This window comes from Chironomus tepperi, unplaced genomic scaffold (genome assembly GCF_022539635.2).
Source record: "Chironomus tepperi strain 1889 unplaced genomic scaffold, CSIRO-AGI_Ctep_v1 contig_298, whole genome shotgun sequence".
NCBI lineage: Eukaryota > Metazoa > Arthropoda > Insecta > Diptera > Chironomidae > Chironomus > Chironomus tepperi.
Genome location: NW_027226420.1, coordinates 1,643,275 through 1,668,277, shown reverse-complemented (window position 1 = coordinate 1,668,277; position 25,003 = coordinate 1,643,275). Strand labels below are relative to the sequence as shown.

Genomic DNA, 25,003 nt, shown 5'->3' with positions numbered 1-25,003 from the left:
TTTCATTGGATATTTTAAAAAATTTATAAACAACTTTATTTAATTAATTTTTAGCACAATAACTTTTTCTTCTTAAAAACAAAACATTTTGCTTCCGATTTTCGGCGAGAGCATATAAACATTCAAAAAATGCTATTTATCATGATAAAATGGATGTGGTGTCATCACTGGGGCAAATGCAATTATATTACTTAGGATAGAATTTTTTGGACGAGTCTTTAGCCATATCGAGGAGTGTCTGTGCAGGCTGGAATGGTGCGCCATATAATTCACCAAATGATTTCATTTTAGCGACGAATTTCTCAGCTCCATATGAATCAACAAATCTGAATGGACCGCCTGAGAATGGAGGGAATCCGAGACCGAATACAGCACCTAAAATTGAATTTTCTCATGACTTACTGTCAAATTTAAAATGTCCTAATTGTACTCACCAATATCACCTTCCAATGGACTGTCTAAGATTTTCTCTTCAAGGCACAAAACAGCTTCATTAATGAATCGAGAGACCATTCTTAATTGTAATTCTTCGGGTGTATTTGCTCCCTTCGAGACAAGTGAATATTTCTGTTTAATGATTGCTTCTGCTTCTGGATTAATATCGCGTGATCCCTTTCTGCTACTGTCATAGATGAAAATTCCTTTGCCTGATTTTCTTCCCAAAAATCCAGCTTTAACCTGTGATTTAAGAGTTATTGTATGAATATTTCGTTGGATATTCTGATTAGTGCTACTTACCATGTCTTTCATTAAGTTCAAGTCACCTCCTTGTAATCTGTCACCGAAGGCTTTGGATAAATCTTCGGAAATGTGTGTACCAACATCAACACCAACCTGTTTGAAGGAATTAGAATTAAGATTTATTTAAATCCTAGGATTTAATTTAATCCCAACTTAAATCTGCAGAAGCACTAAGCCATTCCAATAAGAATTTCAGTACAATAACAAAATATACGTAACATAAAAGGAATTTGTTTATCAATCGCACACATACCTCATCAATTAAAGTAGCTAATCCGACAGGGAATCCAAAGGTTTTTGACAATTTATCCATATCTGTTGGACTTGTTCCTTCTTGCATGATAAGGATGACTTCAGATAACATAGCTGATAAAATTCTTGTTGTATAGAAGCCGGGTCCATCACCGACTGTAATGACAACCTTTCCTTGTTTTAATCCTAAATCTACGGCAGCAGCCTTTGTTTCATGTGATGTTCCTGGATGTGCAATAATTTCCAACAATTGCATCTTGTCAACTGGTGAGAAGTAATGCATTCCAATAACTTGATCAGGACGTGATGAACCAGCTGCAATTTTTGTAATTGGCAAGGCACTTGTATTTGTGGCTATAATACAATGTTTTGGAATGACTTGTTCCATTTCTTTAATGACGCGATGCTTAATGTCAAGATTCTCAAAAACAGCTTCAACGACAATATCGGCATTCTTAAATTGATCATAAGATAATGTTGGAATCAGATTACTCATTATCTTATCTTTTCCTATGCTTGTTATTTTCTTCTTCTTGATTGCTGTGTCAAATCCTTTCTGAATTTGTCCAATTCCTCTGGCTAATCCACCTTCGGTGGCATCTTTCATAACAACATTATATCCTTTATCGACTGTAACTTGAACAATACCAGCTCCCATTAATCCAGCGCCAAGAACAGCAACATTCTTAACTGGACGTGCTGGCTTGCCAAAACGATTCTTCTTGCACTCTGTTTGTCCTCTAAATAATGAAATTAATCCTTTACTTTGTGATGTTTGTGACAATTGTCCAAATCCTTCACGTTCAGCTTCGAGACCGGCTTCGAATCCCTTATCAGCACCAACTCTTACTACATCTAAAATTTTCAATGGAGCTGGGTAAAGTCCAGCTGACATTTTCATGACTTGATCTCGTGCCTTTTTGAAAACAAAATTCTTAACAAATTCAAGGCTCATTGCATATTCTGTGACTTTATGAACCAAACCAGTCTTTTCGCGATTAACTTTAAGCTTGCCGGAAGCAAGATCTTTAGCAACATTGATTGCAACTCTTTCTAAGTAGTTCATTGTGTTTGTTGTTGGATCATTGATTCCTGGACCAAGTTGATCAACTAACATATCAACAATTCCAAGTTTCTTAGCCTTATCTGCTCTAACAGTCTTGCCAGTAAGTGTTAAATCGAGTGTTGTTGGGATGGAAGTTAATTTTTGAAGTCTCTGGGTACCACCAGCACCTGGTAATAAACCAAGCATAACTTCAGGTAATCCTAAACCTGTTTTTCTGTCTTTTGTGGCAATTCTGTAGTGACACGCAAGTGCAAATTCTAATCCACCGCCAAGACAGCTTCCATTAATTGCAGCAACAATTGGCTTTGGTGATTTTTCCATTCGATTGAACATCAATTGCCCTTCATGGCTTATCTTTCTTGCATCATTTTCAGTCTTGCATTGTTCCAGCATTGTAATGTCAGCACCAGCAATAAAACATGATGGTTTACCAGAAATAACAACAGCTGATCGAATATTTGGATTTGTTTCAAAATCCTTAAGAACTGCTTCGAATTCTGATGTGATGTGTGCACCAAGTGAATTAACTTTCGAATTTGGGGAATCAAGCTTAACAACGAGTACATCGTCAACAATGGATGTCTTAATGTGCTTTTCTGATGATACTGATGCACAACTTCGTGTAACGTGCATAAAAGAGGCTTAAATAAGTTAGATAACATTGGAATTAAAGTTTATTTTTCTCAAGTCCAAAGTTCATTCGGAGAATATTTTTAAAATTGATGACTTTACTTCTTACTCAATTTTCTACTTACAATTAATTAAACTCATCCTTTTTAAACGATTCATCGTGGAAAGCAATCCTGTTACGCGAATACTAGCCATTATTAAACAATTAAAATTAATGATAAGCCACAGAAATTAATTAATTTTAACATGCACCGAAATTCCCTAGTAGCCGAAAAGTAAAACTAACAGTTCCTGGCTCTTATCTGTCTCAGTGTCACGTAACGTTAAAATAAATTTCAAATTTATTGCTTAACGAAACATTTTTGAATTTAAAAAGACCGTTAATTTTTTTGTCCATAAAAGATTTTTTTATTTTGTTTTCCAATATTTCCTTATCATATATGAGATTAAATTTAATATTGAAGACTTCTCTTGGTTCCAATATCATCAAGAATTTCTCTTAGCTGTTCATCCTCAAATCGTCCTTCTAATGATGGAATTAATGCTTTTGTTTCTTCTGGAGTTTCTGGACATAAATTTCCCAATGCGGCTAACTCGAATTTGTGTAGCTTCTTGGAACTCAATAATGCGCGGACTGCTGTAATTGTCTCTTTATTCTTGAATTTTCGGAAATTTTCTGTATAATTGTAGGTTTTAAGGAAAACTTCACTAAATTCTTGTTCCTCTTCTGATGATTCATTTTGCTTCTTTCTATGCTCCAAAAGCATGTGAACTTCACTAATTAATAATGTTTCCGCGTTCTCAAATTCTAAAATAAACAAAATATTTGTAAAATTATGTAAATATTAAAATAATTAAGTCTAACCTTTTGGAAATAACAAATCTGCAGCATCTTCTTCAACTGTTTCTACTGGATTTAGGTTTGCCATGTTCAAAATGTATTTATTGATTGATTAAATGCAGTAAAATTATCTTTTATATATTTTGAGTTTTTCTGAACTACCTAAAAGTTTGTTGTTTCGTTAAGTTTGGCAAGTTTCGTTAAGTTTGACGACGATTTTTTTGTTTACAATTTAAAACTTTAAATTTCAATAGTTTTTCATTAATTAAAGTGTCTTTTTGTGCATTTAAAGTGCCGGAAAAGCGTTAAAACATGGCACCAATACCGACTATACAAAATGGAGCTGAAAATGATCGCATTGTTAGGCCACAAGATCGAAAGTAAGAAAATCATGAAATTTCGTGGAAACATCCAGTAACTTTCATTTATTTACAGATCAGATATAATTTGTCGAGTAAAATATTCGAATAATCTACCTGATATACCATTTGACTTGAAGTTTTTGGCCTTTCCATTCGATTCTGATCGATTTACACAATACAAGCCAACTTCCTTAGAAAGAAATTACAAATTTGAAGTTCTTTCGGAACATGATTTAGGCGTCACAATTGATTTAATTAATAGGGATTTATATCAACCTGATCGTAATGTATCAATCCTTGATCCAGCTGATGAAAAATTACTGGAAGAAGATACACACGCGCCAACTGATACAACACGTTCAAGAAAGCATGCGAAGCCTGTATCATGGTTGCGTAAATCTGAATATATTTCAACAGAACAGACTCGTTTCCAGCCGCAAAATATGGAAAAGGCAGAAGCTAAAGTCGGTTATAATGTCAAGAATAGCTTACGTGAAGAAACATTGTATATGGACAGAGATCAACAGATCCAAGCTATTGAAAAGACATTTGAAGAAAGCAAACTTCCAATTAAGCAACATTATTGTAAACCGAATGTCGTTCCTCTTGAAGTTTATCCAGTCTATCCAGATTTTAAGAGTTGGAAATATCCATTTGCTCAAGTCATTTTCGACGCAGATCCATCACCAAGTGGAAAGTCATTGCCAAATCAGATAGAAGAAATGAGTCAAGCAATGATTCGTGGTGTTATGGACGAGTCTGGTGAACAATTCGTTGCTTACTTCCTTCCAACAGAAGAAACACTTGAAAAGAGACGCATTGACTTCTCAATGGAACGTTCTTATGAAGACGATACTGAATATGAATATAAAATGGCACGTGAATATAACTGGAATGTCAAGTCTAAATTATCAAAAGGATACGAAGAAAATTACTTCCTCATTATTCGTGAGGATGGTGTTTATTATGATGAATTAGAGACAAGAGTTCGACTCAGCAAGAGACGTCAAAAAGCTGGAAATCAAACGACTAATACTAAATTAATTGTTAAGCATCGTCCACTTAATGCTGCTGAACATAAAATGCAAGTTATGCGTGAAAGACAATTAGAACCAGCAGGAGATGAAGATGAAGAGATGGAAGAAGAGCCAGAGGAGGAGCCTGAAGCTACTGTTAGTAAGAAAGTCGAAGATCGTTCGTCTAAATCTCGATCAAGATCCCGTTCTCGTTCACGCTCGCGTTCTCATTCGAACTCAAAATCCAGATCTAGATCCCCACATTCTAAATCGAGATCCAGGAGTCGTAGCAGAAGTTCCAGTCGATCAAGGTAAGATACAGTGACATTCTAGCTTTAAATGGTCTATTTTTCTTAACTGTATACTTATATTCAAAACAGCCGCAGCCGCAGCAAAAGTGGATCACCACATTCACGACGATCAGGCAGTCATCGAAGCGGTTCCGCTCATTCGAGAAAATCAGGAAGTGGCTCGCCTCGTTCAAGACGTTCCGGCAGCAATAGAAGTGGATCTGCTGTTTCAAAAAGATCAGGAAGTCACCGAAGCGGATCTGCTGTTTCAAAACGATCAGGAAGTCATCGAAGTGGATCACATCGCTCTGAAAGTCATCACAGTGGTTCGCCTGCATCTCGTCGTTCTGGAAGCCATAGAAGTCGAAGTGGTTCTGCAAATACTAAACGTTCAGGAAGCCATCGCAGTCGCAGTCGTAGTCGTAGTCGAAGTGGATCGGCGAATTCTAAGCGATCAGGAAGTCACAGCGGTTCGGATAGTTCTCGCCATTCAGGCAGTCGTTCTGGAAGTCATAGTGGAAGTGATTCAGGCTCAAACTCTGATTAAATTCATTGACATTTCATGTCCTTTAAATTTTTGAAAATAAGCAAATAAAATTACCGGAAAATTAAGTCATAAGAAAGTCTTTATTAAGGAATTAAATTGAACTTGAACTAGCATTAAGGATAGAGATTATATGCTCTAAAGATTCTTCCTTTAACAGGCTCTGAAAAGCTGGTGACATTGTCTCAATTAATTGCTTTAATTTCTGATTTATAACCTTAATGCTTATATAGTCATAAGTCTTGTCCGATTCAGTGCTCATTAAGAGCAATATGTATGAATATAAGTCAATGACATCCTTTTCCATGTCAGTAATTTCATTCGATATCTCATCTGTCGAATTATTAATCGACTTACTTTCGTCTGAATTGCGTTTCTGTTGAAGTTCAGCATTAATAAATCCAACAATAGATTCATCGTTGATTTTTGTTACTAATTCCTCTGCTTTGTCAAGGATGCTGGATGGAAATCGTACCATCTAGAATTAAGGGATTAAATTAACTTGCCATAAATGACTTTGATGATGACTTACATTTGCAAGTGCTAATCCATAACTTTTTAATGTCGATGGACCTGATTGAACTCTGTATTGGAAATCTAGAACCATCTTGTCACCGTTAATTTTTTCGTTGACGACCATGTGAAGACTAATCATGAAAAAAATTGAAAATCGTTAAAAATTTGAATTTGAAAAGCCATAAATTTGAATTTTTGAAAACCGTTAAAAATTTAAATTTTAGAAAATCCTTACAAATTTAAATATTCAATCATTTATTAAATATTATAAAAATACAGAATGTTTACAAAGCTTTTCTACAGCATTAATAACATTTTTATCAGTTGATTGACTTCCTATCGTTTTCAATATACACAAAACTAGATCGGCGATTCTCTTTTCTGACTTGTGTACTTGCAAAAACTTCATTAAAATGATGATCAATTTCATTGTTATGTCATTAAATTCCTCTGTTTGAGGTCCAATTAAAATGGATATTATATTAAGTGTGTACAAAAAGAACATGGAATCATCTACTTTAGTTATGAAGCGTGTTGATTCTCGAATGACTGTTTCCATTACAGCTTTTGTCCATCTAAATGGTCTCCTAGTTGAAGCATCTGATTCTGTTTTGAGTTTAATAAAATATTGATGATCATCCATGTCCAGCTTGTCTAGATCTTGTAATTCACCCAAATTCATACCAATGCTGCAGAATTTTGCTATTTGATAGACTAAAAACTTGCTTATTTCTAAATCACTAACAAAACCAAAATGTGTCAACAGTTTGGACATAATGTCATCATATTTAGACCATTTGGAGCTGGATGTCTTAAGTGATTCATCAATAATGACAATATTGTATAGACAATCGTAAATATAGCGATTAAATAGATCATCCTCGTTGCTTCTTTGTATAAGAGGAATTGTTTCTGTGTAGATTGCTTGATGTATATTCAGTTCCTTAATCAATGTATCTTTCCTGCCAAAGTCTAGGATGTGCTTATATACTTTCAATCCTAGTGTCTTGATGAACAGCTCATAATGATAAGTCAAATTTGATCCAACAGATAGCATAAACAGTGCAAGATCCTTAGTTGCTAGTCGTGATTTTAGTTCCAGCATTATTTGACAGAATGTTGGAAATCCATGAACAGCACCGAACTCTTTCTTCCATTTATCACTTTTAAGCGATTTCTTATAGTAATCAATCAGTTCAAGGAATATAGCATCATTAAATGTCCCTTTTTGGATGTTCTTAAATACTAATTCCTTCAAAGTTTCAATTCCTTTATCATTACAGCATGAAAACATGTTCTGTTCACATTGTTCACAATAAATAAGTATTATATTCCTCTGAATTTGGATTATATCCTTATTGCTGTCATCATTTATGTCTAATAGCTTGCTTTGAAGCAAAATATCCAAAAATAAATGAATATTTTCAGTAATTATTTGTCCTAATCTTGTAAAATCAGTTTTGTCAATTGGCTGCTTGTCAAAATCTTCTAATAATGTAGGCAGCAAACACTTTTTCGACACATCGAGTGCCTTTTCAAGTATGTCCTTCTCAATTTCCATATTTTAACACTAATTTGTTGAATTTCACTTTTTAATCGACCGGTCTTCTCATAAAATTTGTAAACAAAACAAGTTTGAATTATTTTTGACCGTTAAGAAAGTTTCCCTTTATGAGCATAAAGTTTTTAAAAAGTTTCAGTCTTAGCTTATGTTATAGAGGAATTAGTTCCTCAGGTAGTTCAAATATGCTAAAACTTTTCCAATCACCCCCAATTAGTGGTGACAAGGCATTTTGACATAAATTTCAAATTTTAGAAAACCGTTTGAAATTTAAATTCTAAAAATCCGTTAAATTACCAAATATCTATAGGATTTACAATTTTTAATTAAATCAGAACAGCACTTACTTGATGGCATTGTTATACTTTTCAGTAAGCTTTGTTAATTCCGAAAAATGAGTCGTTAGGAAAATGAATGGACGAGCGATATCCTTTAATTTGATGTCAGCACCTTTTATGTTCAACGAAGACGAGTTTTTGGAACCATTATTTTTATTAGCCTCAGCACTGTCATTTTCTGATGCGATTTGGAAGTAATGGTCATAAGATATTCCAATGAAGCTTAAAAGCTTCTCACAAAATGCATAACACAGTGCTTCTCCTTCCTGTAAAATCATAAATGTCTATTAGTGCTGTAAATGTTTATAGACTACCTTAACTAACTTGTGGATCAGTACTGCGACATAATTCGTCCATAATGACAAGACTATTTGGTGTTATATTGTTATAGATGTAGTCCATGTCACGAAGTTCAACCGAGAAACTTGATGCATTCTGCTCAATATTATCTTGAAATCCAAGTCGTGAAAAAATCTTGTCACATAAACGTATTGATGCTGTTTTTGCTGGCAAAAAGCTTCCAATTTGTGCCATGATTTGAATAACTGCAATCATTTTTATGTAGACAGTCTTTCCGCTCATATTCGGACCAGTAATAAGATAGAAGTTATATTGAGGTGTAGCTATGGCATTGTTCTTGATCACATCAACTTTATTGCGACTTCCTTGAAGCATTGGATGATATGCATCTTCTAATCGCAAGACACGTGTGAATGTTGGACAGCAAAAGGATTCAATCTTTGCAATTTCAGCGAGTGATTGAGCGATATCCAAGTCTATTACAACTCCAATTAAATGATATATTGCATCAATTTCCTTTGCGGCCTCCAGTAATAAATCACAGAGTAAGTTGTTGCTCAAACGAATCAAGTCATTGGCTAAAAAGATTTTCGAAGATGAGAAAATTGTGATTGAAAAATAACGGTCAAAAAATATTCGAAAAATAACGGTGAGAAATTTTTTAAATATTATTTTGAGCTTAAAATAAATCTTGAGATTTAAAATAAATCCTAGGATTAAAATCTAATCCACAGCACTTACAGATCAACATAGTTTTGTCATTATATGTAATTAATTCAGCAGTTGTCAGATATATATTATTTCCCTTCTTATAAATAGTTTCGAATGACTCTGGAACCTTCAAGGAATTGTTGATACATTTGAGTACTAAGTGATATCCGAGCTTAGTTGAATGTATCAATTTTATGGGCAACAATGACTTTTCTATCAAGTCATCAACATATACTCGTATCTTGTCAACAGTTTCCGAGTAAATTTGTCGTAAAAAATCGATTGTTTCATTACAGTTGCTACGTACAGCATAAAGATATTGATAATGTTTCTGTGCTAGACGATTCTCATGGATGTTTGGCTGAACAAGCTGATTGATTTTCTCAATTAAGTCATTAAATATATCCGATGACAATAATTGCTGAGCATCTTCGAATGCTTCACTAGAAAGCTCAGACACAATTACAGCTAAAGGTTTAACAGCTTCAAGATTATTTTTGAGCAGCAGTGTCAAATTGATATTCGTTTGAACAGCCTTTTCGAGATCAGTAACCGGAGTGATGCAAGAAATCTTGAGAAGTGACTCGACCAAGCGAAAATTCTTCAAACTTTCCTTCAAGGATGCTTGAGCATCCTCATTATCGATTAATATTTTTATCTGCTCATGACGCTTCTCTATAAACTCAATATCGCATGACGGTTCCAAAATGTTTGCTCGTAAATGTCGTTGACCAATTCTTGTCTCACATTTATTCAACATATCATAAAGTGAGAATTTCTTTGCAGCACTTGACTCTGTATTCAAGCTATAAAGCAGTTCCAATCGTACAGATGTTTGAGTATCGACCATCATGCCTCCTTTTGTTTGATAATCGACTTTTAGGCAGCTTTCAGCAAAATTCATCAGAGCAACGTTCTTTAAGTAACTCAAGAGGGCAGCTGCAGATGATAAGCAATAATATTTACGGGATATAATTTGCAGTATATTGAATGACTTTCGGCTGCATAATTTTGATATTTGATCAAATCCATATTTATCATTAAAGTGTCGTCTTTGGACTGGAATGATTGCTATGTCTGGAAAATTCTCTTTAATTAATTCAATTAATTTCGGCAATGGAACTGTCTCAAAGATCGTGTCTGGCAAGAGAATTTTTGATGGATTTAAAACTTGAATCTTGTTGAGTGTATCTGTATAATGAATTCCATCACTTAATTGACATAAAATAATGTACGGTGAATCAATGTGCAGTGCTGCAATTCCAACTTCTCCTCGTGCCTATTGAGAAATACTTAATAACAGATATTATACAGATTTAGTAGTAAAATTACCTGTCCTCTTCCTTCAGTTAATGATAATATTAGTGACGACGACGAGTCATTGGATGTACTTGGATTATTTGAGGTCGTGCTAAGTTCACTGTAAGTATAATTTTAGTAAATGATGAAATATTCAATATTATTGTACGGAGTCAATATTTAATAGCTGGAAGTGATGTGTCTATCGATATTAATCATGTTTTATTGATAGAACTTACTGTAATAATCGTTTATTAATGATTTTCTCTGGATTTGCATCATCTTTAATTTCAAAATTCAAAGCGTGCTTATATTCTGAAAATTTGAAAGAGTTGTGGTGATTATAGTTGATTTTTTAGTTCTATATACTACCTTTGCCACGTTTCTTGCCAACTACGTTCATTTCTTTAGGTTCTTACTGCTATTTTCAATAAAAAATACTGAAAACTAATTTCTGAATTTTCTTAAACCTCCAGATTTAATTTTAATCTTCAGGATTAAATTGAAGCATAAAATTCAAAATAAAAACGACCGTTATTAAGGTTGAATATTTTTTTCCTTTTATTATTCCTTATTCTTCATCGAAGAAATAAAACAAAAATGCATTATCATAGCTTTTTTTATGTAATTAGTAATTAACAGGCACTATCATGTTATTCATTTTCAATTATTTAATTATCATGCTTAAAATATGATTGCATAAAGACAATAAAAATCTGTAGTTATGTTTTTTTCTCATTAATTCTTCTTGAAATTTTGAAAAAGAGTCTCATTTTAATGATTTAATTTTATTAATTTAATAGTTAATCGTGGTCGATCAGAAAAAATGCCACATGCAGGTTAAATTTTAAAAATTTTGTACTCCAAATTTTATTCTTTATTATTTTTTTTATCTCATTTAGTGCGTCAATTAATGAAAATGATCATCATCGTCGAAAGAAGCTTCTCTTATTTTTGTTACCCGTTAGGCACATGGCGCTGAAAAGGCGCCGGCGAGTAGACGACATCACACTACATTCATGTAACTTTGGTGTCACATCAATGACACATGTGTGACACTTTGATGTCACATCAATGACATCTTGATGGCACATCAAATTCATGAAATGTCGATGTCACATGTGTGACACGTTGTTGCCACATGAGTACCACGTAGGTGCTACTTGCCTTTGTGTCATTCAGGTTTATTAAATAACAAAATTGGCACTAAATTAGTATCTATAAGATTTTCACTATTTTCTTCATCATTTATGATTTATTAAATAGATTTAAAAACATAACGAACGAACGATGAACTAGAAAAAAGTTGATTTGCATGAAAACAATAACAGTATTATTATTTCTTTGTATCATTATTAATTTAATTAATATTATTATAGCAGTTGTCAGTATTTTTTATACCTCGATAAAAGGAAGATAGACAATAATTTATTTAAATTTAATTTAGTTTTTCATCTTTTTCTTGTTTTTTTCTTTGAAATAAAAAAAAGAACAAAACGACATTAAAGAAATAAAAATCTTTCACTAAGGATTGACTTAACATAATTAACAGACTTGAGCATTTTTTGCTTAAAATAATTTTTTTCCTTTTTTGTTGGTTTGTTTCGTTTTTTTAATTTAATTTTAATTATCTATGTATGACAAAATGCATTGAAATGTAAAAACCGATATTTTTATAGTAGGGATCATTCATGTATGACGTCCAACATTTCATTTTGAGGGTGTGAGGAGTAGTTGGTTGTGTGACATGTGACAAGAAAATGAGTCTACAAAAAATCCTATTTTATGTTTTGATGGACGTCATTTTTAAACGATCCCAAATATTGCTGAACAATTCTTTCATGCTCCGGACTAACAATCTTTTTTTATGTGATAAAATTAAGCATTCTTTTCCACTTAAGCATAAATTTTGGTTAAATTTCCTTTCATTTTTTTCTCATCTGTCTACTTTTATTCCACAATTACTGCTGACTGCCGATTATCGATTCCATGACGATTTTTTCTTTAATTTATTTCGCAATATTCGGGATTTTGATTTTTTCATTGGAGGTTCATCGTCAGCAATGAAATTTTTATTCGAAGACGGTGTGATTTCAGTTGTATAGAAATATTGCTTTGTATGTTGATCATCTGTGACGGGACGTTTTAATAAAAGTGTTGTGTTTGTATTATAGCCAGCCAAATTTAGGAGAGCGTCAACGCCCTCAGCTTGCTTCCGCTGTTCTTCTAATTCTTCTTCGTTCAATGGCTGGGTAAAGTGATATACGACATTGCTATTTTTGAGAAATGAAAATAAAAAATTTATTGTTAATTTAACGGTTTTTCTAAATTCAAAAATTTAACGGTTTTCAAAAATTTAAAAATCTAACCTTTTTAAAAATTCAAAAATTTACGGTTTTTAAAAATTTAAAAATTTTTCTGACTCACTTTTCCTCACTGCTTTCGTATGCAGCATCAGACGAAGTCCCATTGCTATTATTATCAGTTCCATTTTTCCCATAAGCGGAATATGTATGATCCTCACTAGGTGATGTAGTCGTTGTTAAAATAGGTGGATTTGATTGAACAAATGGTATGCCTTCACTAAAAATTTTTGGTCCATGCTTTAACGCAAGCATCGCAGTCGCAGCATTAACATCATCGATGGTCTCAGCATTCAGTTCCCGTGTAAAAATTTCTGAGTTTGGTAAATTTCCATTAATAATTATAGAGTTGTTATTTTGATAAATTGGCATTGCACTTGTTGAATTTTGCGGCATATCATAACTGGTATTTACAGGAGTACTTGATCTACTTTGCTCGTGAATTTCTTCTTCAAAGTTTTCCATTGCAGCAGCTAATCTCCGCGACAGAAATGGAAAATGTTCGGGATTAGGCAAACGGGTGCTTCCGTTAACCTAGTAACAAATTATTTATTCAAATTAGCATGACTTCCTTGACATTTTAGAGCTGATTAATATTTATTTCATACCTTTGATCCTGGACTTTCGTTTGGTGACTTGATGAGGTTTTTCGCATGTTTTTCCCATGTTGAGCAAGGGTGAAAAGGAGATCGAGTGAGTGCTTGAATTAAATTTGGACGATATTGAGGCTCGACCATCCATAAAGATCCCTTTCCAAGATTCTGTTGGATATAAACATATTCATAAACATTTGGACTAAAAGATCCAGTATTGTAACTTACAGCAGCCTTTTCAACCTTTTGAAAGCATTTATTGAGCGACAGATTATGTCTAACACTATTCTTCCATCCTGTTGGTGCCGTCTTGAAGTAAGGAAAGTGCTGGATTATCCATGCATAAATTTCTTTAACTGGTAATGCTTTCTGGGCTGAATCTTCGATAGCCATAAATATAAGAGAACTATAAAGGAACAGATTACAAAGATTAACATTGTATATAATACAATGAGGATGTAGAATATGCATACCTAAAGCTATAAGGTGGCTTACTATTAATATGAACGAGTGGATCATATGGAATATTGTTTGGATGTTGTTTTTGTTGTTTCGGCGACGGAGATGATGATAATGAACTTGCAACAGATGACGTGGTGGAATTAAGCTTTGGCATTGCATAATCGATAGCCTTTTGCGATAGATCATATTCGCAATTTTCATAATTATTTTGAATGGTGTTATTGTTATTATTGTTATAATTAGCTATGGCATGTTCATCATTATTAAATATATAGCGATGCTCAGATTGAGGTTTCGCAATAATGTATGAGCTCAATTGAGAATTTTGTATATATAACTGTTCCTGTTGTTTCTTCTCCTGCTCATCTTGCTGCTTCAGCGTTTCCCTTAAATATCTTTTATGAAAATGTTGATGCGGTGTGGTTGGTGGTGACTTGATAATTTGATTTATAGATTCTTCGGAATTTAAATTATAAAATTGATTATGTTCCTTTATAACTGTACTATTATTATTATGACCTGCGATCAATTTGATTATGTCAATTTGTGGTGAATTACTTAAATTATTATGACTATTTTTATCCAAATTTTTAATAGAGTTAATGTAATCAGTTTGCAATTTGCTATCAGTTTTTGTGTAGTTTATAGGCTTCGGTGATGCAGGTGTTGAATAGTGATCATTCTACAATTAAATTACTTAATATTTCCTTAATTACAGTCATTAATTTATAATATTTACCTGTTCTGATGATGAATTAAATCCAGTATCCAATATTCCTGAATCATCTTTATCATGTTGAGGTGATTTTGATATGACATTTGTGTGACCATTAATATTGTTAGGTACTTGATCATGGTTTGAAGGAGATTGCACTTTTGGACATGATAAATTTATTCCTTAAAAGATTAATAATAAAAGATTATTAAATTATTTAATTAAATATTCATTTGGAAGATGCCGACTCATTTATCAAGAGCTAGCTCACCTTCCTTTCATTTTCAATACAGTAAACTTTTTCTGTTTATCTCCTTTCACAACCGTAAATTGAGTCATAGAAATTTCACGTGACTCTTGGAGGATAACTTAGTGATTTGAGAGGCTATGCAAGGCTTCCGCAATGATTGTTATGTTTTTTTTGTGTGAATATTTTTGAGGCTTCTTCTTCTAGATTCTGAGGTGTTAATATTGATGAACATGAACTGTTTTGGGAAATCTATGGCAACAAATGCGGAAGCGACATAACTGATTTTGTGGATCAAGAAGATTCTTGAAATTTCTACTAAAAGGGGATTTCTGAATCAATGCTCTTTAGCTTGCGGCACATTATTTGGCATTTGAAGTGTTGGAATAGACTTGAAATGAGATTTTCGGCTATAATGTCATGAGCATTGCCTGAATCCTTGTCATATTGACAACACTTTGGAGAATGATTGAGAAGATCGGTTCCTGCTGGGAATCGAACCCAGATCATCACAAGATGAGGATTAGAGATTTCCGGTATGTTGTTTAACCTTTCGGACATAGAGGTCTTGCACTCGTAGGGACAGATTCGTCTATGTATTGCTCGATACTGCAGTTACCACAATCACATCCGCAAAGTATCACTAGGATTCACTTGGCATTCCGTAAGACGGGTAAATAGCTAATACACAAGACAACATAATAACCTCTCTAGTTTACACTAAAATACCATCGTATTTTGAACTGTAACTCTAGAAAAGAGCTCCAAATCAACTGGATTAGTTGACTAAACTTGATTCTAGTCTACAACAATCATCATAATTGATTGATAACACATTCAACAATGAGCAATACCCTCCAAGTCACGTGATATCACAGAATTCATTGACAAAAGAGAACATCCAACTTAAAATAATAATAAGAGCATAACATATTCTCACCTTTAAGTAAATTTTTATCATGTAACCATGTTAGAGGTGTGAGTTCTTCATCTGTAGCACCATTCGATACTTTGCGTTCATCTTCATCACGCATTTGCTCATTATCAGATGATTCTACTTTTTCATTTGTCAACAATACAATTTGATGATGACTTCCGTTGATTCCATTTTGATCATTTATTGTTGCTATAGATACAGGAAGATAAATATAAATTAATTTATATGCTGGAATGTTGTTTAAGAATATTATTGTCATTTACTTATATAACTCATGGGAGTTGTTGCAATTGACGATGTTGTTGATGAAATAGAAGGCATAGTATTCATATTCTTATGTACAAGTAAATGTGAATTTGCATTATTTGCTGTCTCAATAGCTAAAAAATGATTCTTATTGATGATTAAATTATTATTATTGTTATTGTACTGTATTTGTGATGTTGGATGTGTCAGCACGTGATTCATATTAATTAATTTTGTTGATCCATCGCGTGATGATGGCCGATCTTGTGACATTCTGTAAATAAATCATGAAAAATGGAGAAAAATTATTAAACTTCCAATTTTTGACCTTGAAATCAATTTTTATTGTGTCTATGACATAAAAACAATACTTTCCCAATTCCCTCACTCACTTTTCAGTTTAGAGCTACCCCAAAACACAAATTTTTCATTTGAATTCGTATCGATTTCAATAAAAATGAAAAGTTATTTTTTCAGTGCCTTTTGAAAAGGCACACACAAAAAAAAATATACAAATTAAGTATGCTTGAATGTGTGTCTCATCACAAAACGATAAAAATCGTTTCCCTTGACTACCAAAAACTGGAAAACAAAATTTTTTCTGTTTCCTTCATTCCCTCATTCAATTCCTCATTTTGTTGGAGGACAACATTGCCACCCTCAATGAGAAAGCTTTAACATGTGCTTGCAATGCACAATGGACTGTTTTCTTTCATAGAAATTGACCAAAAGCCATTGGATACACCCAAAAAAGGAAATAAAAATAATTTTTACGGCACTATGTCACATAAGAATGAAAAAGAAAAATTGAGGACTTTAGCGCAATCACGGAAGTTTCTTCATTATCTTCAAGGAAAAATAGTATCGGAGAGTAAAGTATAAGAAGAACACGTGAGCTACACTTCTTGTTACGAGAAAAGAAAGAAAAAATATAGAGTAAAACAATAGTTATCGACCTCCTTAATTGATTCTCACACAAAAATATACGCCACACTTGTTTTTGTTTTTAAAAACTCATATAGTGACTGATGTAATTAGTAGACGCGACATCAGTCATCATGCAAATTAAACATTCATTGTCTCATGACTAACTTGACTATGTCTCTTTTGCTGTTGCGTTCTGATTTTTTTTGTGTACTATTTTGAAATACTGAGATAAATATTTTTTTTTTCTTTTATGTTTTTCAATGTAATGGAAGTAATTAGGTGATGTGGAAGTGTTTCATGAAGTTTATGATGATTGAAAAGGTTGAGATAATTATGATTTTGAATCAAAAATTTGAAACTTTTGTCAAAGAACGCTTTGAAGTTTGGAATTTTTTCGTCAAAAATTCCGGTAAATTTGGAAAATTTTGAACTTCAGTCAAAAATTCAAAATTTTGAATTTTTTCGTTAAAATTTAAAATCTTTTGTTAGAAATTCAGTCAAAATTTGAATTTTGAAATCTTTTCGATGAAAATTCAGTCAAATTTTGCTCAAATTAATTCCAAAACTCAATTTCGCCATCTTTAATTCCTCATAAACTCATAAACTCATCAAATTAGCATCAAGCACTCAACAAATATTCCACAACACACCAGACAACAGGTCAAAGCTACACCATAAAGTAACACTAATTTATCAAGTGAAAATCATCACATTAAACCACCCGCATCAACTCATGCTTCTCAAATATTTTAATATTAAAATTCTTCTCATATTTAGCATTTAGCTCCGATTTGTAGTCATTAAAAGAGTAAGCGTTGAATGTTAATTTTTCACTGCACATTTTCAAAGTTATTTTAAAATAAACAAAAAAAAAACTTTTTTATTTTTATAACTTGTGCCGCTACTACAAAAAATATGTAGGAACAGAATCTATCAAGATTAATTCAGCCATCACATTCATGACACTAAACAACAATCTATTTTATCTATTTCTCCTTTTTTTTGCTGCTTCTGTTAGAAAATCACTTTTTTTTTTATTTCTTGTTATGTATATTAAGTATTATTATCGGTAGAGTGTGAGAGATGAAACTGGGTCAATGAGGCTAGAAGTTGTAAATAGGCTCAAGGAAAGCATATGCATATATTCGTAATTTTTTGTTGTTGTTTCGAGCGAATGGAAATAGAATAGAAGAAGCAAAAAAGGCACAAAAAAACAATATTTTGAATGATATGTACACAGTGTACTAAGTATATGACATCAATAGAACTTGTAAGCATGAAAAAATTTGTCTAAATTGAGAGCATTCGACATTGATTTTTAATGTGAGAACAGCGCGTCTCTCCCCCCTCCGTTCATGATTTCCTCATTTTTGTGGGCTCGTTTAATTTCACTTTTTATTATAAAACTCACAATCGCATTATTGTTGTGCCTATATACTTGCTGTAAATTAAATTAGAGCTTACAGCTTCTGTACATCAATCAATATACCCATTTCCATAATCATCACACACATTGCACATGATTTAATTTCTTTTTTTCAGTTTTTTCGCAATAAAAAAATTCACATGAAGAAGTTTATATCCACATTTACCGCAATGTATGCAGTATTCCGTTAATGAATGAAAGCAAATCTATTTGGATGAAGCGGTATATAAAGTTTACAGTAAATTGCAATAGAGCAAGTTTCTTCCTCTCTCGTCTTCATCTTTTTATTATGTTATTAATGAAATATTATATTAAAATATACATTCTTCACTTCCAATATGTATGTTAACTTACAAGAATTACTGTAAAAAGTCAGATAGAAAATATTTTTTCACTATTAAGTATACTTCAATATGATGAAAATTGCTTGTTGATGTGTCTAGCACACTCACTTAAATGGAATTGCAAAATGTTGGGATGGCGTAGAAAGAGACTTAGACGTTCATAACATTAATATAATATCTAAATGTCTATAGACAGACGTCGAGAGAGAGTGAGAGAAAAAAACACAAAAAATGCAAAGGAATTGGTGAGAGAATCTCAGAGAGTAAGCTGAGAGAGACTCTCAAACATAATATACATTTAGTAATAGTTTTTTATGCAACAACAGTATGTAAAGGTATAAAAATTATAGCGGCATTTACTCTCAGCGAAACTTTTTTTTTTGATTACACAAAAAACAAATAAAAAAAATCTGCGGAGAGTCGTCGGGAGAGAAAGCTTGCTATGTGAATGTGTAAACTAAAATAAACCGGCTCATTGGAGCTGAAAGAAAAATGTATTTACTAGGTGCATACACCCACTGCTGCTCATATTCTTCTTAGACCTCGATACAAAAAAAAGAAGAATGAATTATTTAACATAATGTTTTGGGGGGTCCTAGGTTTTAATAATTGGGGTTTTGAAGCAAAAAGCTAATTTCATACTGAGGATGATGAGCTTTGAGCTTGTCAAGGCATGTAATCTACATGCCAGTGATGTTTCAATGACCCCCCACCCTCTTTATGAATGAAATTTGCCAGTTTTAGAGCATCACAGAGCTAATATTGAGCAGCATTATGATAAAGACACAAAATTCAACTTAGAAATGTGCAGCTTTAATCCCATAACTCAATCTACAATCTACCACAAATCCCAAACCAATTTGATTCAATCCGAGGACCCCCTCGTACTATGTAAATGCACACACAACTACAAAAGCATGCATAGCTTATAATTAAAAAAATTAATAATTTTGTCGCAACTCACAATATGGAAGTGCTACTTGATTTTTTTCGTACTTCCTCAGTCAATGGCTTTCGAATTATAATCAAGAATAAGAAGAAAGTTGTCAACTTTCTCAGCTCGATACTCAAGTTTTTTTTTCATGACTAAAAAGTCCTTGACAATTCTATTATTGTTCATATAATCAAATGCCGACTGTGCAATTAATTGATTTAAATAAAAGAGCCGTGATAATTATTTATTATTATTTGAAGGGCTTTGGATATGCTTACTATGGTGACAGAAAATTCCATCACATATTCCCACAAAAATATTACCCCAATTCAAAATTTCGTTGCATAGAGCATAAACATGTCCACAAAAACCAAAGAAACCTTTATTAACAGTTATTATTGAAATTCGTTGTCATTGACAACGTCATTCGAGTCAAAAAAAGAAAAACAATATCAAAAACAATGACTGCTATGGTAACCAAAAGTACTAATAACAACATTCGTACCATTTTTTTTCAGCAGACTTTTCTTTTTTTGCATAGCTGCAGTGCTGGGCAATCTTTTATTTTTCGCGAGACTCCTTGATGTCGTTCATATGTCATGTGGTAGTTCATGTGCCGCGACACACATGTCACACACATTGGTGGTAAGCCTCGACCGAAACCCTACATGACATACGGTTCATGGTAGTTCATATGTCATGTGGTAGTTCATATGTTGCGACACACAAGTTGCCCATTTTGGCCACAAGCCACAAGCCTCGACCGAAACCATACACTGCATCGATTCATGGTATTTCTTGTGTTGCGACACACAGGTTTCCCACTTTGGCAACACGCCTCGACTGAATCCGCACACGACATACGATTCATAGCAATTTCATGTGTCGCGACACACAGGTCGCTCACAACTGTCATACCATGAAAAAAGAGATTACGTATTTAATGATTGGAAGGAATTTGAGCGTGAGTAAAAGTCCTCTAAAAATGAAAACTGACGTACGAAAAAGCAAGAAAAAAATGTGGAAAACAGAAACTGACAAAACAAAAAATATATGTATATAAAAAAAACTTTAGAGAGACTTCAGATACTCGGATTTCAAAAAGTATTGTATATAAAATAAATTGATTTTTTTTTCTCTTTCTTCCGGAAGGAGGTGTGTGTTTATATGTATGATTTGTATACATGTATTAAATACATATCATGCATAGCATCGACCGAAAAATAATGAAGAAAACATGAATCATATAATTTACACTGAGTTTAAGTTTTGAAATAACAAAAAAATAAGTCGTGCAATGCACACAATCATTATGGGAAATAATTTGAAAAAGTCATACACAGCACGTGATTATGCTGTATAGTTCTAGGGGATCAATGGTGTAATTTACAGGTTCAATTGATGGGGTAAATGTCTCGACCTCGATTTTGTTTGGAATGACCGAAAATTGCATTAAATTGACTTTAATCTGGGTTGAGGTTGAGCTGATTTAGTTGTACTTATTAGAGCAGTTGTAAGCAATCTTTGGCAGAACTACGGCACATCTTGGTGGTTTCTCGACTGACCATACTGTTTGCCGATACACAGGTTTCCTACCATTTGCTTGGAGTGTAAGGCAACCGATTCTAACGACCCGGCTTTGATTCTAGGTTAAGTCAAGACGGACTTTGCTGTTCTAATTACAGAATGAGGTTAGCTAGATTAGTCAGGAACAGAAAACTGTTCATCTGCGTTACTAACTTTTAAAGAATATTTAATAACTGATAATATTGGTATGATGACTGATATGTTAAGCAACAATAGCTCACTTTGAATCGGAATTCCTGTAGCTAACGTGAAAATGCATCATAATTATTAAATATTGAAGCATCATCACCAACTCATCACAAGAGACATGGCGTGACATGGCATGGCATGGCATAGCCAAAACCATGACTCCAGATGTGAGTCATCTATTAATGACGCACATCAGTGCACTGAATATTCAGACATCCTCCATCATCCTATTACAAAATAATCCCACACAAAAAATGTATTTGGAGTATCATGCAGCACAACACATACAACAATAACCTCAAAATATTTTTTTGTAAATGACTATGCACTAAATTTATACGATAGCCATGTGACTACTTTTACCTAAAAAAAACATGCTACTGTGGTGTGCTGCATAAAATTCTCTTATCACTGAGTCATAAAAATTCATTCTTTATATACCTGTAAGAGCTTGGACCTCGTGACTAACCTCCATGTCCACAAGTCTAGAATAATTTCGACAAATGTACTAATTTTTTAAGTCAATGTCACCAGTATAATGTTCATTAATAATGTTGAAACTATTTGCATTGCATAAAACTTTTTGTTATGTTTACAACAAGTACACAAATGACTCAATGACTATAAATATTCAGATTCTACAAAAATTGACAAAATCTCAATGATCGTCGAGAATTTAAAATTAAAAATAAATATCGGGAGATTTTGTGTGTCTCAAATGACTTTTAGATGTGAAAAAAAGTGAATTTCTTGTTGTTTAAGGCTATTTGTCAAAGACTTTTACGCTTCAGTGCCTCTCGCATTTATAGCTTCTTTTTAATCAATTTTCTACTTCCTCGAGAGAGATATTGAGGAGAAGTTATGGAAAAATTGTATCTTTGAAGCAGTGGTGCGCAACATGTGTGACGCGACACACTAGTTTGATGCAACTTATGTCATGTGTGGTTTTGATTGAGGCTTACTATGAAGGTGAGTCACGAAAATTAAAAGGTTGCCCACAACTGCCTTAAAGGAAGCATATCGCATTTCTAATGCGTGTAATCTTCACCACCTTCATCACCATCTGGCGCCTTTGATGTGATTTTCACGAAGGAATCAATGATTTTCCACATCCATAAATAATTTTTCGCATGAAGAATAAGCACTGACCAATCTACCAAATTTGTTATTATCTCTCACCGAAATAAAAGAGAAGGAACTGAAAAGAGAGAGAGGAAAAGCACGCTGTTTGCATGACAAGAAAGAAAAGTCAAAGTTTTTGTGTCTGTATGTGTGAGTCAAAATTTTTTTTGAAAATTTGTTTGTTTTTGAAGCTGAAACTATGTGATGAAATATTATTAGACACTTCATTTTCAATTCTCATGTGATGAAGTAAACAATAAGAAGACACACAAAATCTTTTTTTGATGGTCAAGCTACAATTTTTATCAGTTGTATTTTTCGTTATTTATATTTCATACTTTTTCAAGGTTAGCACTTAATACGCGTGCTATAAAATATGCGATAAGAGCAAAACCTTTTTATTTTATTTTTTGCTGTTACTTCTGTATAATTGTTTGATTTATAGTTTCACAACGATGTTAACGTAAATTTGCAACATTGTTGTAACCTTGTATCGACGATAATTTGAGATTGAGAACGAATGTCGATGCAAATTAGTGATGATTTACTTTTGTGACCACAATTCGATTAAATAATATTATTTTATTTTTTTTCACAACTTTTCACGTAGCAACCATTTACATATTATTTATATACATAGCAGTGGGGTCGTTCATACATGACTTCTATCAAATGAATTGAGGTTTTTGAATTCTCTTTTGTAGAATGGATGGTTAGGGTTTCCCGGAGTGTCGGTATTGACAATTTTTTGCGACCGATAAGGAATCCTCTTTTTGATAGGATTTACTTAATTCGATAAAGGGTCCGGGACCGAAACTGAGAATCTAAGAGAATTTTTTGAAGTTCCGGTCTCGAAAACACTCGAGGCATGTCTTGGTCTCTATGGTGTCTGAACAGGATAAAATCTTTGGTACCGAACCAAATACATAGGCGAATTTGCCAGTGTGCGACAAAGTCATTTGTGACCGAGTGGTAAAGCAACAGACCGAAAATCTGGTTCACTCTTTTGCGAGTGCGTGGGTTCGACTCCCAGCAAAGACCGATCTATTTATCATCATGTGGTATTGTCGATATGAAAAGGATTCACACAATGCACACGACATTACAGTCTCAGTCTCAAGAATCCTTAATTGGACGATGGATTCTCAAAGTATAAGCATCATCGACAGTTATGTTGCATCATTTCCACTAAACTACAACTTCAGATACCAAAATCCAAGATTCCCTTCCGTTTGACGTCACCCGTTCACGACCCCATAAACAATCGTTAGGAAAATACATACACAAATACACACATGAATGAAGGTGATTCTAAATTTGGTAATCATTCGATTTTTTTTGTTTTATTTTTTTTTTTCGCATATCGACCCACTCGTAGCAATGAAGAGAAGCAAAGAAGTTAGTGTGAGAGCGAAATTACACTGCCTGACATATATAATAATGTTTTAAAAAAATTAAAAGTAAAAATAATGAAATAGAAGTGAGATATATTTTTTGAGGCATATAGACATGAAAATGCCGCAGCACAAATCATTAAAAGAACCTTGCACATACTACTCTAAATAATCTCGTATGCGTACAATTTGTTAGTTTAACGTGTGATGTAATTTGAAGATATTTTACTTTTTTCCGCTACCTATATACACAGTTCACGCTAGTTCTGTTTTCTTCCCTTAAATAATAATGATACATACACACCGCATTTCAGGTTTATTTATGTCTTGAGCTTCTGTACTCCTTTTTTTTTTTTGCTTTCAAATTGTTTGTATGCGTTTTGTAATAGAAACAAAAATGTTCCCGAGCGGCATCAGACATTCGGATGTAAAATGCATATTACGACTTGTGTACTCAAGTGCTGTGTTTCTTGGATTCACTCTACAAAGTATTAATCAATAGTTTAACAAGTGTACACTCTAGGATGAACTCAGGAAATCATTTCTTGACAATCAGTTTATGACAAATTCCCGAGACCCAGACTACAATGGAACTTCGCGAAGTCTTAGTTTAGACAAATCACGCGATGGAGGCCAGGAGGTCTTGATCTTTCGGTCTCGACAATCCTTATTGTCTAGGTGTATCTTTCCTGTAGCGTCCTGTTGGCTCCGTAGTTGCTGTTTATTAAGGCTATATAATTATTAAGTCTCTAATTACCCGGATACTTTAGTCATGGCATTGCCATAACTGATTTCACCATACCGCTCGGTATTAATTTGATTCCAATTTCACACAAAACGAAGGTGAAAAATTTTTTCAAATAAGTTCAGCAAACACAACAGCAGGAATGCAAAAAAAAAAAAAAACTGAGAGATTGAGTACGAAGAAAATTTTAATGCATGGTAACACACAGGTTGGTTCGTTGCTAGCACAACCACAACAGTGTGTTTTTTTTTGGTATCTACATGCATTAAAATAATTTTTATACTCTTTTTTTTATATTTCTCCAA

The 25,003-nt window shown here is 33.2% G+C and overlaps 6 protein-coding genes across 10 annotated transcripts in view; 1 reads left to right on the top strand and 5 right to left on the bottom strand.

The window, feature by feature from the left end:
- Mtpalpha (monolysocardiolipin acyltransferase Mtpalpha) lies at positions 1-2,975 on the bottom strand. The gene is made up of 5 exons (XM_070642851.1): positions 2,815-2,975; positions 995-2,700; positions 739-834; positions 435-678; positions 1-375 (listed from the first exon to the last, which is right to left on the bottom strand). Exons 1-5 carry the CDS (start codon positions 2,882-2,884, stop codon positions 188-190), a joined length of 2,304 nt encoding a protein of 767 aa, XP_070498952.1. The 5' UTR covers positions 2,885-2,975; the 3' UTR covers positions 1-187.
- A 111-nt stretch (positions 2,976-3,086) lies between these two features.
- Polr2D (RNA polymerase II subunit D) lies at positions 3,087-3,703 on the bottom strand. Its single transcript, XM_070642576.1, has 2 exons — positions 3,555-3,703; positions 3,087-3,497 (listed from the first exon to the last, which is right to left on the bottom strand). The coding sequence occupies exons 1-2, from the start codon at positions 3,616-3,618 to the stop codon at positions 3,142-3,144; spliced, it is 420 nt and encodes a 139-aa protein (XP_070498677.1). The 5' UTR covers positions 3,619-3,703; the 3' UTR covers positions 3,087-3,141.
- Positions 3,704-3,730: 27 nt separating this feature from the next.
- On the top strand, positions 3,731-5,821 carry atms (RNA polymerase II-associated factor 1-like protein antimeros). Its single transcript, XM_070642574.1, has 3 exons — positions 3,731-3,910; positions 3,966-5,219; positions 5,289-5,821. The coding sequence occupies exons 1-3, from the start codon at positions 3,843-3,845 to the stop codon at positions 5,743-5,745; spliced, it is 1,779 nt and encodes a 592-aa protein (XP_070498675.1). The 5' UTR covers positions 3,731-3,842; the 3' UTR covers positions 5,746-5,821.
- LOC139092242 (mutS protein homolog 4-like) lies at positions 5,807-10,931 on the bottom strand. 2 transcript variants are annotated; one of them, XM_070642572.1, is made up of 8 exons: positions 10,840-10,931; positions 10,707-10,782; positions 10,501-10,588; positions 9,199-10,447; positions 8,482-9,035; positions 8,167-8,423; positions 6,275-6,389; positions 5,807-6,220 (listed from the first exon to the last, which is right to left on the bottom strand). In XM_070642572.1, the coding sequence occupies exons 1-8, from the start codon at positions 10,868-10,870 to the stop codon at positions 5,837-5,839; spliced, it is 2,754 nt and encodes a 917-aa protein (XP_070498673.1). In that variant the 5' UTR covers positions 10,871-10,931; the 3' UTR covers positions 5,807-5,836. The 2 variants fall into 2 exon arrangements, with proteins under 2 accessions (XP_070498673.1, XP_070498674.1); XM_070642573.1 differs by lacking the exons at positions 5,807-6,220; positions 6,275-6,389 and adding an exon at positions 7,816-7,863 and having other exon boundaries at positions 8,185-8,423.
- LOC139092245 (uncharacterized) lies at positions 6,497-7,863 on the bottom strand. The gene has a single exon (XM_070642575.1). It carries the CDS (start codon positions 7,817-7,819, stop codon positions 6,524-6,526), a length of 1,296 nt encoding a protein of 431 aa, XP_070498676.1. The 5' UTR covers positions 7,820-7,863; the 3' UTR covers positions 6,497-6,523.
- Positions 10,932-11,111: 180 nt separating the features above from the next.
- CHES-1-like (Checkpoint suppressor 1-like) overlaps positions 11,112-25,003 on the bottom strand; it is a 29,306-nt gene continuing 15,414 nt past the window's right edge. For 2 of the 4 annotated variants that reach the window (XM_070642442.1, XM_070642441.1), the window contains exons 2-9: positions 16,048-16,304; positions 15,788-15,973; positions 14,625-14,782; positions 13,897-14,567; positions 13,652-13,829; positions 13,439-13,591; positions 12,895-13,364; positions 11,112-12,740 (exon numbers count right to left, since the gene is read on the bottom strand). In XM_070642442.1, coding sequence (XP_070498543.1) covers positions 12,446-12,740; positions 12,895-13,364; positions 13,439-13,591; positions 13,652-13,829; positions 13,897-14,567; positions 14,625-14,782; positions 15,788-15,973; positions 16,048-16,303 — 2,367 coding nt within the window. In that variant the 5' untranslated portion in view covers position 16,304 and the 3' untranslated portion in view covers positions 11,112-12,445. Of the gene's footprint in view, positions 12,741-12,894; positions 13,365-13,438; positions 13,592-13,651; positions 13,830-13,896; positions 14,568-14,624; positions 14,783-15,787; positions 15,974-16,047; positions 16,305-18,737; positions 18,835-21,878; positions 22,025-25,003 lie in introns of those variants that run through there. The other 2 variants (XM_070642444.1, XM_070642443.1) reach the window with 2 other exon arrangements.

Bases quoted from the DNA above. Each gene is read 5' to 3' on its own strand.
- LOC139092242 (XM_070642572.1), bottom strand. From the start codon at position 10,870: ATGAACGTAGTTGGCAAGAAACGTGGCAAAG. The intron at 10,448-10,500 runs GTAATTTTACTA...ATTTCTCAATAG, and splicing joins TAACTGAAGGAAGAGGACAG to GCACGAGGAGAAGTTGGAAT. The intron at 6,221-6,274 runs GTAAGTCATCAT...CCTTAATTCTAG, and splicing joins ATGGATTAGCACTTGCAAAT to ATGGTACGATTTCCATCCAG.
- Polr2D (XM_070642576.1), bottom strand. From the start codon at position 3,618: ATGGCAAACCTAAATCCAGTAGAAACAGTTGAAGAAGATGCTGCAGAT. The intron at 3,498-3,554 runs GTTAGACTTAAT...TGTTTATTTTAG, and splicing joins AGATTTGTTATTTCCAAAAG to AATTTGAGAACGCGGAAACA.
- LOC139092245 (XM_070642575.1), bottom strand. From the start codon at position 7,819: ATGGAAATTGAGAAGGACATACTTGAAAAGGCACTCGATGTGTCGAAA.
- atms (XM_070642574.1), top strand. From the start codon at position 3,843: ATGGCACCAATACCGACTATACAAAATGGAGCTGAAAATGATCGCATT. The intron at 3,911-3,965 runs GTAAGAAAATCA...ATTTATTTACAG, and splicing joins GTTAGGCCACAAGATCGAAA to ATCAGATATAATTTGTCGAG. The intron at 5,220-5,288 runs GTAAGATACAGT...TATTCAAAACAG, and splicing joins AGAAGTTCCAGTCGATCAAG to CCGCAGCCGCAGCAAAAGTG.
- Mtpalpha (XM_070642851.1), bottom strand. From the start codon at position 2,884: ATGGCTAGTATTCGCGTAACAGGATTGCTTTCCACGATGAATCGTTTA. The intron at 2,701-2,814 runs GTAAGTAGAAAA...AACTTATTTAAG, and splicing joins AAGGATGAGTTTAATTAATT to CCTCTTTTATGCACGTTACA. The intron at 835-994 runs GTATGTGTGCGA...TCCTTCAAACAG, and splicing joins TAGCTACTTTAATTGATGAG to GTTGGTGTTGATGTTGGTAC.